At 33.7% G+C, this 15,038-nt stretch overlaps 2 protein-coding genes across 6 annotated transcripts in view; one reads left to right on the top strand and one right to left on the bottom strand.

The window, feature by feature from the left end:
- Nucleotides 1–73: 73 nt before the first annotated feature.
- Nucleotides 74–4,688, bottom strand: IntS2 (integrator complex subunit 2). 3 transcript variants are annotated; one of them, XM_089705918.1, is made up of 8 exons: nt 4,623–4,688; nt 4,034–4,388; nt 3,582–3,955; nt 3,256–3,440; nt 2,609–2,957; nt 2,465–2,537; nt 2,114–2,297; nt 74–2,031 (listed from the first exon to the last, which is right to left on the bottom strand). In XM_089705918.1, exons 2-8 carry the CDS (start codon nt 4,321–4,323, stop codon nt 115–117), a joined length of 3,372 nt encoding a protein of 1,123 aa, XP_089562044.1. In that variant the 5' UTR covers nt 4,324–4,388; nt 4,623–4,688; the 3' UTR covers nt 74–114. The 3 variants fall into 3 exon arrangements, with proteins under 3 accessions (XP_089562044.1, XP_089562037.1, XP_089562029.1); XM_089705911.1 differs by having other exon boundaries at nt 4,488–4,679; XM_089705903.1 differs by having other exon boundaries at nt 4,507–4,679.
- Nucleotides 3,372–15,038, top strand: part of Ac3 (Adenylate cyclase 3) — a 31,865-nt gene continuing 20,198 nt past the window's right edge. The window contains exons 1-7 of one of the 3 annotated variants that reach the window (XM_089705936.1): nt 3,372–3,483; nt 12,240–12,910; nt 12,994–13,143; nt 13,620–13,735; nt 13,816–13,927; nt 14,005–14,132; nt 14,240–14,398. In XM_089705936.1, the coding sequence (XP_089562062.1) occupies nt 12,374–12,910; nt 12,994–13,143; nt 13,620–13,735; nt 13,816–13,927; nt 14,005–14,132; nt 14,240–14,398 (1,202 nt within the window). In that variant the 5' untranslated portion in view covers nt 3,372–3,483; nt 12,240–12,373. Of the gene's footprint in view, nt 3,484–9,977; nt 10,230–12,184; nt 12,911–12,993; nt 13,144–13,619; nt 13,736–13,815; nt 13,928–14,004; nt 14,133–14,239; nt 14,399–15,038 lie in introns of those variants that run through there. The other 2 variants (XM_089705929.1, XM_089705942.1) reach the window with 2 other exon arrangements.

The raw sequence follows: 15,038 nt of genomic DNA, 5'->3' as shown, positions 1-15,038 counted from the left end.
CAAATTATAGCGATATTTTTATTCAAAAGTTACCTTATACTTATAGGTTAAGTTCTCTTATAATTAAAAACAAATTGGTTATGATTTAATTATTTATTTTCATAAAAAAAAAAACTAATACAGCTTATCATTCAATAATGCTTTTTGTACAATTTCAGACATTGTTGTTTTAATATCTCTGCAGAGTACTTCAGCAACTAATACTTTAGTATCACTTTGAACATCAGATTGCACGTATGCACCTTCGCCCAAAATGTATGTGTCATTCCAACAGTGACCAAGTGACGCTTGAGATTCGCATATTCGACCTAATTGTAATAACAATGATGTGATATCTTCTAAAAGTGATGGAAAAGCGGTACAAATTCTGACAAGGGATTTAAGCACTGGTTGGAAAAGTTCCAAACGCAAGTCACTTGGCAATACTGATAGTAATGTAGAAAGGGTATTTACGCACAATCTTGCAATGGACATTGCTTTGGGCAGAGCATACTGTATAGACAAATGTGAAACTAAATCGACTGCAAAAATTTGCTTTTCGAGAGATGCTTGGCTCAAGAGTTCCGGGATAAAATCTAGACAAATATGCATTGAAGGTATACCTTGAACGGTAATCGGCAACAATTCTTTTGGATAACCTTGAAAATGTACGAGTTTCGCTAATGATGGTTCTGAAATAAATATTTGGTGGAGGAAAGAACATATGATACTTCTGACCTCCCTTAACGACCACATTAATTCAGGCTTTGACTGATCTTCAGATGTCTCTAGACATGCTTCTAATAAAATTTGAAGAGCAGCACTTTCTTGCGCCGCTACTAAAGCGTTTTTTAGTTCTTCTCTTTCTGAATCAGATGTAAGTTGTCCACTTTTTTCTAGAAGTGGTTTATCCAGCAAATGCCGACTAAGTTGACATCTAGATGCCGCCAAACTGGCTTCTAATATTCTTAAAATGATTTTTAAAATCGGACCACATCTGAATACTCTAATATCGCATCGTAACACTTGAAGTGGATCAACTAATACATTCTCTTGTGTAACTGTGACTGTCTTCGCATTGCTATTTATGTCCAAGAGAGCGTTGATCGTCATTATCCAAAGACATCGAGGTAAAACGGTATTGAGGCGGAGCCACACTTCTCTGTAGAGTTCTTGAATATGACGCGGTACTTCTTCGCCTAACACACTTTTAACGTGTTTAACAAATATTTCTGCAAATGGCCAAATCTCAGTCGGATTTTTACTAAGCATAGCTTTTAAAATTTTACCAGTTTTATATGGATTTACCTCAATGCTTTCAAATGCTTCATTTATGAATGCTTCAGACAGATTAACGTTAATTTGATGGCGACATGCGTCCCCAAATACCTGATCATCCATCCAATCATCTACAAGTGAAAGCTGAGGGAAATGGGTTGCTAATAAACGTAAAAGAGGACTGAAAAGACCGCCATAGCTTAATTGATCCTTTTGGGCTTGATGTAATAAATATTTAATAGGCAACTCGGAAAGAAATGCAGTAGTGTAGCTTTTAATTTTTCGTCCATTGGCAATAAGCATAGCTGCATTAGCTAGTCTAACATCTTCATAAAGTAAAAGATAGTAAATAAGAAGTAATTGCGATGCTAAAGTTGGTTTTTCAATGTTTATTTCTACCGATGTCTCGCCATCAATCTCCATTGAACTAAAGGATTTATTTTGTGCATCAAAGTTGACTCCGAAAATAGAGTTTCTAAACACTCTTTTTATCTCTTCTTCAGTTATAGGTTGGTTGAAGTACTCATTGGATCCCTTGTTATTCACAACTAAAATTGAATTCACATATACTTCTACAAGAGCAGGCATTACTGGATGTAAAGGTGCAGAACAGTTGCAAATTTGTCGATATATCCAATTTTTTATAGGCACCTTGTGTTTTGAAAATGCTCGCGATTTTAATAGCTGATGAATGCAATGGACTGGTAAATATCCCACTATATTGCTGTTGAGATTAGCCGTCACAGGAACTTTAACAGCATGAGCGGTTACAACCTAGAAATTAAATATTAATATTTTAATGCTTGGTTAACAAGTCAATGTATTGTATAATTTTAATTTATACTGGGTTTTATACCTGTTCTGTAAATATTTCCTGAGTAAAGGCTTGTTTAATGCGCGTTAGACCATTAGGGCGCACAGGCACGCGCATTCCTAAGGTGGCGCAAACAAGTTCACCCACAGCAGTTAATTGACCAGAGTGAAAGTGGATGGCAATTAAGAGAAGCATTTCACCAAATGATGCAGTGAAACCAGAGTTGCTGAAATTTTAAAAACAGTTTTATATTATTATGCATTTGCATTTTATTTATTTGCTCAAGCAAAGTATCGTATGTATTTAATTCAAACATAATATACTCCTGAATTCTTTCTAACCAAGTTTTAAACAATTTCTGCAATTCAATAAATAACATAAAATTGTATTTACCTTTCAAAGTATGCTTCCTCCTTAACTAACCATTGAACCCATTCTATAGCTTTCTTTTCATGTTCCGGTGCAGCTGTAATATTAATTTACATATAATATACAATTACAAGTGACAGAGACAGAGTGAAAAATAATAATAATTACCCATAAGAGATGGACAGGCCAGTATCATACAGAGACTTAAAGATACAAATCTGACCCCAGCTGCTGTTGGTGGGGGTTTTTGTGTAACAAGTCTCAATAGTCCAGAAACTTCATCATCCTGAAATTTGATTCCAGCAATACCACGCAGAGCACAATACAGACGTAGTAAAGCAGACGCATCTACTCCTGCTGATGCCTCTTTCAGTCTATTCAGTAATTCCTGACGAAGTTTTATAAGAGCTGCATGACCATCCCCTTTTCCCCTCTTATGAGAATTCCGCAAAAATGGTGCAAACCATGATCTTGTACTTTGATCTGATCCCAATAAAAGGCTTGACATGAATGATACCTAAAAATATAGGAAGTAAGTGCCTTGTTGTTTTTTATAAATATTCACAGTTAATTAAACATAATGAAAAAAAAATGTTGTGTGGTTTTATGAAACCACGGTAAAAGTGAAACTGTTCGAACGGTTCCGAACACTGCTTTGTGTAGCGCATGTCGCGTGACGGTCGGCTGCCGAGTAGGTATACCTACTCGGCAGCCGCGATAAACGCGACTTGCGCTACACAGACCAAAAAGTTTGAGACGATGTAATAAAAGTTTCACTTTAATAAATGGATAAGTATTAAAAAATATAATTTTACCAGATCATCTTGATGATGGGTCAGAGTGAGATTGATAAGGAGTGATGGTAGACGGGATGCAGATGCTGCTTTAGACCGAATAGAAGCAGCCATGTATGGGCACATTGCACACAAAGTTGAAAGAGCTTTTGCTCTGATGCCACCCTCTTCACCCCTTTCAGCGTTCATTACAAGAGATTCAGCAACTGCAAAAATACAGGAAAAAAATTGTTGTTGTAAGTTTATTTGGTAAGTATGGTATTTATTTGCAAGGTATAATATGTTCATGTTATATTAAATTTGTTTTTCTTGAATAATAACTTAATATTAATTATTGAGATACATACCATCTTGTAATGTGTCGGGCATATTTGCAACCACCCATGATATAATTGTTGGACCTTTGTTCACATAGAGAAGAACTTCAACAATATCACAAATATTCAATAAATTTGGTAATTCTGCAAGACTTATACAAATAACATCAGTAATTTCTTCAAGGTATACATCATTATCAAATAACTCTGAAGGTTTAACAGAACATTCTGTACTGGAACTGCGGTTTTGGTTATATTCCGTCAGCTGAGCTTGCATTTGTAGTAATTCTGATAAAACAAGCCTGACTCTTCTTGCTGAATCTGACTGTTCAAAATCATTTGCAATTCCATTCACAATATTTTGTATTAAAAATGATTCTGTATTTTGTGAACCATTTTTTTGTCTGAAAAATATTAAAACCCATAATAACAAAGTTTATAAACTTGTACATTATAATTATAAATTATTAAGTGAGCTTTACCTCATTTGTTGTTCTTTTTTAAGATCCACTTCTAAAGCATGAAATTCAATAGAAAGCAATGAAACAATGAAGTTCACTAAGTCAATGCCAGACAATAATGTTAGTATATCTTTTTTAGCTTCGGCACAATATCTTGTTACATCCAATGGTGATATTAGGGCCATTCTTACAAGGCATGGTATGATGGGTCTTATTTCTTCTGATGAACATTTTGTTAGTGTTTCCACATCTACATCTTTTAAAGCTTTGAATACGTGCGGCTGCACGGGCTTCATAAACATGCTCTCCATTTCTTATTGTTCAAAACATACTATAACTTGGCATTGAATAATTCATGAAAGCTTTAACCTAAATCCTGGAAACATGAATAATGCAAAAATAGGTTACCATTATTCATATAAAAAACACTTAACTACTTAGATTTTTTTGGAAAAGTGAAATAAGAAAAAATAACCATAAAGGGTAAAAATTACAATTTTGTTTTAATATCCTGCATTACTTGCACTGCTATGTAGAGATCAATCTTTAAAAGTTTATTAAAAGTTGAGAAGATTATGTATTTCCTAATTATTTTTTATTTATTTTTTACCGCTTTAATCAACAAAATCAAAATGGGACGTCAGATTTCTGCTCTATTTCTGATACTTGCTTTGACATTTGACATTAGAATGACATTTGTTATTTTTAATAAATTAATAGCTATCATTTGGGTAGGTATTTTGGTTACAAGTTGGTCACTTTGCAAATCTTCTTTTTTTTACTATATAAAAATAAGTCGGATTTTCCTTCCTGACACTATAACTCCAGAACGTACGAACCGATTTCCACGGTTTTGCATTCGTTGGAAAGGTCTCGGGCTCCGTGAGGTTTACCTATAGCAAATAAAAGGTGTCTCTGGTGGCGAAACGGAGTTCGCCCGGTTTGCTAGTATAATATAATAAATTATGTTTTTTATTATTATTTATTTATGTGTATATCAACAAGTATGTATACTTTAAGTATGCATATTATAATTGTAGTGTTGCGCACCATCAACGTCCGCGGTCCGCGAAAAACTTGATTCTCATAATCCTCGACCTGAGGTTGACTGGAAGAGATGTTCTTGTGATAAGGCCGCTGTTCTGGTGATAAGGCCGCCTTTTTGTGCTTATATGAATAACTAGCTTTCGCCCACGATCCTTTGTACGAGCATCCCCGTTTTTCCCCGTTCCCGCAAGAATTACGGGAAATCCTTTCTTAGCGGATGCCTACGTCCTAACCTGCATGCCAAATTTCAGGCCGATACGTCCAGTGGTTTGGGCTGTGCGTTGATAAATCACTGATATAGTGTACCTTTGAGTTTTATCTTCTTATATGTATATAAAAACTAGCTTTCCGCCCGCGGCTTCGCCCGCGTTTTCAAGGAAAAACCCGCATAGTTCCCGTTCCCGTGGGATTTCCGGGATTGCGTCATTTTCCCGGGATAAAAAGTAGCCTATGTCCTTTCTCGGGTATCAAAATATCTCCATACCAAATTTCATGAAAATTGGTTCAGTAGTTTAGGCGTGATTGAGTAACAGACAGACAGACAGAGTTACTTTCGCATTTATAATATTAGTATGGATGAATCGCAAAATGTGTTGGTAAGCGCATAACTCGAGAACGGCTGAACCGATTTCGATAATTCTTTTTTTATTATATTCCTTGAAGTAGTTACGAGGATGGTTCTTATGTAGAGAAAACGTAAACATGTACCACGGGCGAAGCCGGGGCGGACCGCTAGTATATTTATATAGATAGATTTTGTAAGTGTTTGTGTCTTTTAGCGTTGTTTCCTATGTATTGTTTAGTAAATAAAGTGTTCCCTTCGTTCTCATTTATTCATTCAACTAGATTAACGGGCTTCGCCCGCTTTGTCTAAAAACTAATTAATTATATACTAAAACCTTCCTCTTGAATCACTATTACAAAAAACCGCATTAAAATCCGTTGCGTAGTTTTAAAGATTTAAGCATACATAGTGACAGAGAAAGCGACTGTTTTATAGGTACTATGTAGTGAAGGTATTGCGATTTTTTTCTGTTCTTCTACCATTTAGCCTTTTTCTGTCCACTGCTAGACGAAGAAACATATCATCCCTGTAAATTTCAACTGTACAACTATTACGGTTCGGACCACAGACATGTATCAAGATAGACTAAGCGAGTGTATGTACTTCCCGTGTCCAAACTAAGTTTATGAAACTTACTTGACGCTGGCCTACACTCAGTCCGCTCTTGCAGTTCGCCAAGGAAAGACGTGAAGCTGAATAAAGTAAAATGCCGAATTGCGCCGTTATAAACTGTAGAAACTCCACAGCTGTGAGTGGCCGAGTTAGCAGAGATGTTTCCTTCCACCGGTAAGTAATTTTCTAATCAGAATATGCACTATTTATTTTAAAATCAAATAAAGAATATCTGTGGAAAACGATCGTGACAAACACTTGGCTTTTACTTGGCACGGTAAAGATCGCGTCGTATGATAGCAAGCAATGAATAGCGTCTTCTCATTTTTCTGTTCTCATTTTTCTGTCCAATTTTGTGGTTAGTGATGTTCATTTGATGCAACAGTTCTCGATTCTAATCGATTTTATAATCGAACAGAAAAATGATAATTTGAAGGAGCAATTTTTCAGAAAAAAAGGCATAGATTTTTTTTGTCATTTAATACGACTTGACCTAGAACTTTTAAGTATTTTAATACAAAGGTACTAAAAATAAATATTATGACATGGACGCCATTAGTTAAAGTGTCATCTTGGGAGTTTTTTAAGAAAACTCCTTATTGCTTAGACTATGTTTGTTTTTTCAGTTTTCCAAGTAACCCGAACATAAAAGAAAAATGGATCGATGCAACGGGACATAAAGATTGATTGATTGACAGTTTCATTACTTTCTTTCGATGGCCTCTCTAGTACGTAGTACATGGTAACTCAATGGGCATATGTAAGAAAAAGCTTAAACACATTAGTTTACTTGTTAGAATATTAAAAGGTTTATAACTTTATTTTATCATTCCTCTGTCTATGGTAATTATTATTTTTCTGTCTTGAATCGATTAAGTAATCGATTACGATTCATTTATTTAACTACCTCTTAGACATAGATCTAGTTTGATCTGATTTCTTTCGATTTACTTCGATGGGATAGGACGATACTAGAATCGCCGCGCGAGTGGCGTCCTAATCGATTTAGCGTAAAATGAAACTACCATCACTAAAAAGCGCTCATGACGTCATAACGCGTCAAGGTCAGCACAAAAAATATGACACGCTTGGTTTTCATACAGATCGCGGTACATGCGTTGTCTACTTAATATACATGTCTGTGGTTCGGACAGACGGATGGACAGACAGACATACAGCGAAGTCTCATTATTAGGGTCCCATTGTAGCGTTTCGATACGGAACCCTAAAAAAATATAAAATTTCAATGAACTATCGTGTCATAATGGGATTGATAAATTGCAATAGTAAAGATAGGTATAAACTTTGAGCCTTTGTAGTCACAAACGACTTTCTGACCGGAAAGGCTTCCGATACCAACCTACTGGTAATATTTCAAATATCAAAACATTATTTCTATATGTGAGATATCAATTAGTTAGTAGTAGTAGAGCTACTATAGTTATTATATGGTATTCTATGGTAGTAGTTAGGTAGGTAAATTGATTTTTTCAGTATGGAATACGTTTGTGAATCACCTACGTGAGGAAATAAAATTAAAATATAAGTATATTCAAGGTAATGTGACTAACTAAAAGTAGTAGAATTCACTCATTCATTTGATTTCACCTTCAATTGGAATTATGGTATAGTGACAATATGTATTTCCTATATTATTAATGGTCTATAGATTTATATGACAAATATTTTTGTATGTTTTATTGTTAGAAATAAATCATTAAAAATTATCTGTAGTTAAATTTGCATAAAAACCAATGACATTTCAATATTATAAATATTTAGATAAACTCCTAAAACCTCATGTTAAAACAATCATTATTATTTAATTCAGAATATAGACTTCAAAAAATTGTAAAAAGAAATTAATTCAATTAGTTCCAAATTCCCTAATTATTAGGTACATAATATCACAGACTAATAATAATATATACTACGTATACAAATAATATAATGAACGCGCTAGTCATTTAATCAAATAGCAAATTCAACCAGATGACGGTGACATATTATACATCTATACTAATATTATAAAGAGGAAAGGTTTGTATGTATGTATGTATGTATGGTTTTCACGCATAAACTACTGGACCGATTTTGATGAAATTTGGCACAGATAATCTTTAGACCCTGAGAAAGAACATAGGCTACCTTTTATTGCGAAATATGTACCACGGGCGAAGCCGGGGCGGACCGCTAGTAATTTATATTTGTAAACAGATGCCATACCATATTCTATAGAAAATAGACATTCCACAGAAAGCACAGTTGTATTGTATATTACGTATAACTACGGATCCTCATTACAGTTGCGGCCTAGCCTAGGTGAGCAGAGTAATTGTTGAATAACAAGGTCCTAGCCTCGGGTCCCAACGTACATTTATGTTTTTTCAGCTTACAACCGACATATTTTATTTTTATTTTTATGTTATTTTACACTTTTATGGAAGCATTCGCAACAAATATAATATGTTATGTGTTTATTTTCACATTCCTATAAAATAAATAATGTTGCAGCAATATTCTAGCACTCAAAGATATAATGTAATGTCTGTTTGTTTGTTTTCGTCACCGAAAAGGCTGAACGCATTTTGAATTATTTTCACTGGGCTTTCATAGAAAAATTTATACGGTCACCAGCTGTGCATTATATTATACAAAATCTGAGTAAAGTCATGTCCCGATTCGATCATAGTCCGATGAAACGGAAAATTCAATGAGATCGGAGAGAATACCTGTTCAAGACAGCTTTGCTTGCACTCCACGGGAGATGCTCCTGGTTGGTTATGGTCTATCAATGAAATTCGAAAATATCTATTTTTTTTGTTCCCCTGGGCCCGTAGACAAAGTAACAATTAAAAAACGATAACGAAGTTAGAAAAGGAAAAATGTATGGAATTGACATTAGATAGACCACGTGATCTAACGCGGCGTATGTCAATCCCATACATTTTTGCCTTTTCTAACTTCGTTATCGTTTTTTAATTGTTACTTTGTCTAAGGCCCCTGGTTCGAGAAGATTTCCATCTGCAGTCGAATATATGCAAACTACACCAATACCAATTACCTAGTAATTTTAAAATCAAAACATATTTTTTGCAGAATATGCAAAATACTACCGCTTACTAGTACATACAACCTTTATTATTCGAATGCCTTCTCGGTACAGTGGTTAAGAAATAAGAAGTCCTGGATTTGATTATATCTGTGGAGACTAGGTACAATTATTCCGGGCAAGGCATAGAACTTGTCTGATTACTTGTATAAAAAGATCGTTTAATGCAACAGATGTATAATGTTTTGTTCCTTATCCCAGAAAGGGTCACGGAGAACTATTTATGTATATTTAAAATAGTTTTAATTCCTAATGGATCGATAATGTCTGATGTATAAATAGATGCAAAACTACAAATATATAAAATATGCATAGAATATGAAATTACGGTATCTATATATTCAAATCTATCTTTGATAAAAAACATCATTAACATATATTAATAGCAATTACATTTAATTAGAAAATTTATCATTAACGATGATCGTGTACTGCTTTAAATAATGCTTTCGTTGGAGTGGCGTAGTTCTGCTAACGTTTACGGAATAGAATCGATGTAATGAATCGGGGCGAAGAGGTGGCTGGGGCGGGTGAAGGCAGGGCGAGCCGCGCACCCGGCGGTCAGGCTCGGGGCTCGTTGGCTGCGGAGGGCGGCGGCTGGCGCGGCAGTCGCGCGCGAGCACGTGCGCGCACCGCTTTGCGCCGTCTCGACCTAATATTCGCGCCCTCTCAACCCTTGTCGCTCAATATTCTTTAACATAATAAAACACCAACCCGTCACCCCCTTCATTAATCATTTAAAATATAGACCAGACGGCCGACGACAAAACAAATACATGTTATGTGAAATCAAAGTCAGTGGGTCAATGGCAAAATCTTTGCAGAGATTGCTTACATCATTGTTACAATAAATTCGGCGGGAAACATACATATGACATAAAGTACGTGAATTATATTGTATTATAATATTATCTTTAATAGATATAAATATTGTAAATGTCTCTATCGCATGTTCATATTATTATACTTAAACCTAACAGAACATCTAAATTAATTACCAAATAAAATAAATATTTGATTTAATTGTAAGAATCCCTTTATAAAATCCCTATTGTAACAACATCGTAAGTTAAAAGTTTTATAGATTATTTATGAATAAAGAAGTTTACAGTGAATGGAGTCCGCATTATGCTGTAAACTGTAAAGTCTTTAGTACATCTAAATATAAGTATGGTGTGGTAGTGTTGAAGTAAAATTATATAGTAGTAAATTTAGATACAAAGCACAGATTACACATTGAACAAATATATACATATATTGAAATTAGAATAGTATATTACAAAACGTTAGTACTAAATAAACATTACAGTAACATTTTTACTATTCCTTGGTAGGGTATAATTTAATTCTACTGTTGCTCTTCATAAATCTGTATCTGTTCATTAAATTTGTTTAATAACGAGATAATTTGGGTCCTATTAAAATTTTATAATATACAACTGCTATAATAGTAAATACTGTGATAAGTAGTTAGCAAAAAGTAAGATTCTATTCATCTATTCAATAATAATTAGTCCATAGAGTAGAATAAAATGTTATTATATACGTATTAAGTGGATATTATACACATTTGTATAAACCATTAAAGATTATTGGAACGCAATAAAAACAAATAAATGAACCACTTCACTCTCTAAGTATAACACTAACTAATAAACTATTTTACTTGTAACAACAAATTTCGGCTCATGTGGGGGGCAATAACCCATTTTGTAGTTTAAAGCAAAATGCTGTTAGTTAGACTTTAGAGCTAAAGGTATGTAAGTATAGTTGAGCCAATTTAATAGGTAACATTTGACGTCTATCAATTTTATCTTCGAAGAGAGGTAACCTGCTTAAAAACATCGATTAAAGTGAATTAATCGATACGGATTTGAAACATTTGTCAATCGAATTTATTAATTTATGGTGATTTTTATTCACAAGTAATCAATGCATTCGATTCTAGATGTCAGTTTTCGATTTTTAGAGTAACGTCTCTGGTATTTAAAAAGAAAAAAGGTTTATTGACACAAAATTGTAGCGACGTCAGTTCTTCAATTCAGAAATTGTTTATTATGTTTAGAATGGTTTATCAGTAAAATGAAATCTTAAAATTACTTGTATCGGTCATTATTATTATAAATATGTGGTCGTAATTGAAAAAAGTTAAGCAAATGTGCAGTTCTAACAAAAGGAAATATCATGTTATTCTATGTTGTCGTTACTAGGTTACGTTGTTGAATTTTGTTGAACTGTCAAATGTTGCCTATTAAAATGGCTCTACTATGTCACATTGATTTACAAATATTTTTCGCGTCTTTGCTGCTTTTATTGACTTTACAAATTTAAATATATAACAACTACCTATATAAAATCATGACGTCCGGTGGGCAAATATAATTTTATTTTTATAAATGGTTCAGACCTGAAATAATTTGAAAATATAATCATACACCTTAACAATGTTCAACAATTTAACTTGAAAATATGTAAATATTTAAAAATAAAACATGAATAACTATTTCTTAGTGACGATTTCCATGGTCACTCGCTTTAGCCGCGTCGGTCACAACGATTGTCAATATTGAAATTAGAATAGTATATTACAAAACGTTAGTACGAGTCATGTGTGGTTGGACATCGAAGCTAATGAACGGATATCAGAACAATGTTTCAGCGTGTAATTTATTCATTACACGGCCGTCCTCCGCCGGCTGATGCTTATGTCGGATCCTCTCCAGACATTGTATTTTTTAGTTCATTCGCAATACCTACCTACTGTAAACACAAACTACGCGTGTAACAATTTTTAATATATGTATAATTATGCAAAAGGATCTGTCCAAGTAATCAGTGCTCTTTTTTTATTTTGCGAAATTTATTTTCAATTTGTAATGTATTTGTTTTAGATTAATGAAAACAAAGATGGCAATGAAAAGGTTTTAATTTGTCCTCTATTTATTTATAAAATTCGAAGACCTTTTTTAAAATGAATAATGCGAATGAAATGCTTTTGGATATATCATGAAAACTGACTGAAAACATGGATAAAACACAGCGAGGGCGTTTGACAAAAATTTGTATATGTTTAGTCCCACCATGGCGATTTGTGGATTTATCAGACGAAAAATTGTACCTGGCGTACACTCAGAGACAGAGGCAAGGAGCAGTTTTACGTTGGATTGCGCTGGGTTTACTGCTGCAAATATTTATTGCGTTGGTGCCGGGAGAATCTAATTTAGAATTTGCTTATGCATCCGTGGTTATAGCAATATTAATAAACGTAAGCCTGGCTATTGTGTATGCTCTCATTCGCAGAGCGAGACCGGCTCTCAATCACATTGCATGGTTTGTGCTTTGGGTGCAATTGTTAATAAGTGCCTCGCGAAGGGTTGGAGATTCTTACAACGAGTTACTAGGATGGGCTATCGTGTTACAGTATTTCACCCTAACAACCCTCCCATTCCATCACTTGTTGCTCACCGTTTATAGTACAATTTCTTTCTCAGCTTACTTATTGATACAGTACTACAATGCGTCTATTTGGGATGATAGAGTCGAAGGCAATTTACTGTCACAGGTACGGGATAGTACATTTATTTAGAAGAAATCTAAAATATTTACTCACTATAAACATTTAATACATTTTTAATTTTTCTAAAGCAATTAGCAAATGGATGTTTATTATTTGGAGCCACACTACTCGGCGGCACAGCCTATGTTATAAATGAGCGAAAACAGCGTCAATCTTTTCAAGAAACGAAAAGGAGCTTAGGTGATAAACTGACTATTGAGCAACAGAGTAAAGAACAGGTAAACGTTATGTAAGATCGCATACAATACCTATGGAAGTATGACAATGTAAATACAATATTACGATTCCTTTATTCTACTTGTAATTTTTGGCTTGAAAGGAGGCCATTAATTATTGTATTCTAAAACGTATACTATGAATACGAGATTTTCACTTTACATCTTCTCTACATTGATGTAGAGTCATAAATAAATTTGCAAATATTTTCATCCTAATATATAATTCTTTCTTAAAATTACTGCACAGTTTTATATCATATTACCTACTCGTTCCTAAATCGTAATATACATCGGTGTATAAAAAAATAAGTTTTGTACACAGGTATGTAGGTATAAAAAAACTTAATTATTTACGAAATTAATTAAAATTGAGTCCAATTTCAATTAACCTATCTATCTGTAAACTGGTAAATTAAAATTTACTTATGCAACACATTTTACCTATGAGATAAAATTTTATGATATTATGTTTTTAGGAAAGATTGCTATTATCAGTGCTACCGGAACATGTAGCTGTGAAAATGAGAGCCGATTTGGGACTCATTGATACACAATTTAAAAAAATTTACATGTCAAGGCATGAAAATGTAAGGTAGGAATGAAATTACGTACAAAATCAATGTTTACAGAATTTAAATGTACTTATGTCCTAACACTTATTTCCGTTTACAGCATTTTATATGCAGACATTGTAGGATTTACGGCTATCTCTTCCACATACTCAGCTCAAGATCTTGTGGCAATACTTAATGAGCTATTTGCTCGATTTGATCGGCTTGCAGAGGTAAATAGACAATAACAATAAAATAAAAATATATTTTCATAAAAATTTTAAGTATTTACCACAATTCTTTTGTTTAGAAATATCAACAGTTGCGTATAAAAATTCTCGGTGATTGCTACTATTGTATCAGCGGTGCTCCCGTGGAAAGACCGGACCATGCAGTGCTATGTGTGCACATGGGTTTATCTATGGTTAAAGCTATAAAGTGAGTTCTCATACATACATTATAATATAAATTATAAAAAAAGTTTGTAGGCAATGGTTTTTAGTTCAAAAAATGGTAACTATACTTGCATTGTATTTATTAAAAAGGTACGTACAACGAATAACGAATTCCCCCGTGGATATGCGAGTCGGCATTCATACTGGGGCAGTGCTTGCCGGAGTACTGGGTCAGCGACAATGGCAGTTCGATGTGTATTCCCGGGATGTAGAATTGGCAAATAAAATGGAAAGCAGTGGAATGGCCGGGTAAGTTTAGTACACACACGTACACGTTACTATTTAGTAATCTGGGGTATTACGTTATGTTGTCAATTAGTTCAACATTGCGGGTTTTGTTTTCGTTACAAATAGTGATTGATTTATCATGTAATTAATCTTGCTTCATCAGTACAACACTTATAACATAAAACAATTTAACGGAGACCTGCCTTTATTATGCGAAACAGGCGAGAAATAAATTAATAATCATTCCTGAATGAAATTTAAACGCGTGAAACTGTAGAATAATTGGGATAATTACGTTTTAATGAGTATCCATTCAATTTTAAAAATCGGAATGTCAATCTAATTAAATAGATTTGTACCTATATAAATAAAAGTAATGGTAACTATTGTTTTTTCATCCTCAACCACATTTAACATTATTATCTACTGTTACATAGCACAATACATAAACAAGGAATAAAATAAATCAGGTTTTAATACTTTCAAACCCCAGTTCGAAATAAATTATCATACAATATCACGTGCATTCTATCAGATAATCAATTTCACTATTTCGTGAAAGCTGACCTCCCCTTATTCATTAGTGGAAGATTGTTAGATATACGTATGTCAGCTGATATTTTCAACCGATAGCTTAAGCTTTCTCTGTGAAAACGTGAGC

Source organism: Colias philodice, chromosome 2, assembly GCF_061535455.1.
Source record: "Colias philodice isolate Cphi_HAF_F1 chromosome 2, ilColPhil1 Martin Lab GWU primary, whole genome shotgun sequence".
Lineage (NCBI taxonomy): Eukaryota > Metazoa > Arthropoda > Insecta > Lepidoptera > Pieridae > Colias > Colias philodice.
The sequence above is the reverse complement of the archived record's forward strand: the minus strand, read 5'-3'. Positions and strand labels throughout refer to the sequence as shown.

Excerpts from the sequence above, each read along its gene's own strand:
- IntS2 (XM_089705918.1), bottom strand. The coding sequence starts at position 4,323 with ATGGAGAGCATGTTTATGAAGCCCGTGCAGCCGCACGTATTCAAAGCT. Across the intron at positions 2,958-3,255 it reads CCCATCATCAAGATGATCTG|GTATCATTCATGTCAAGCCT; the intron begins GTAAAATTATAT and ends CTATATTTTTAG. Across the intron at positions 2,298-2,464 it reads GAGGAAGCATACTTTGAAAG|CAACTCTGGTTTCACTGCAT; the intron begins GTAAATACAATT and ends TTAAAATTTCAG.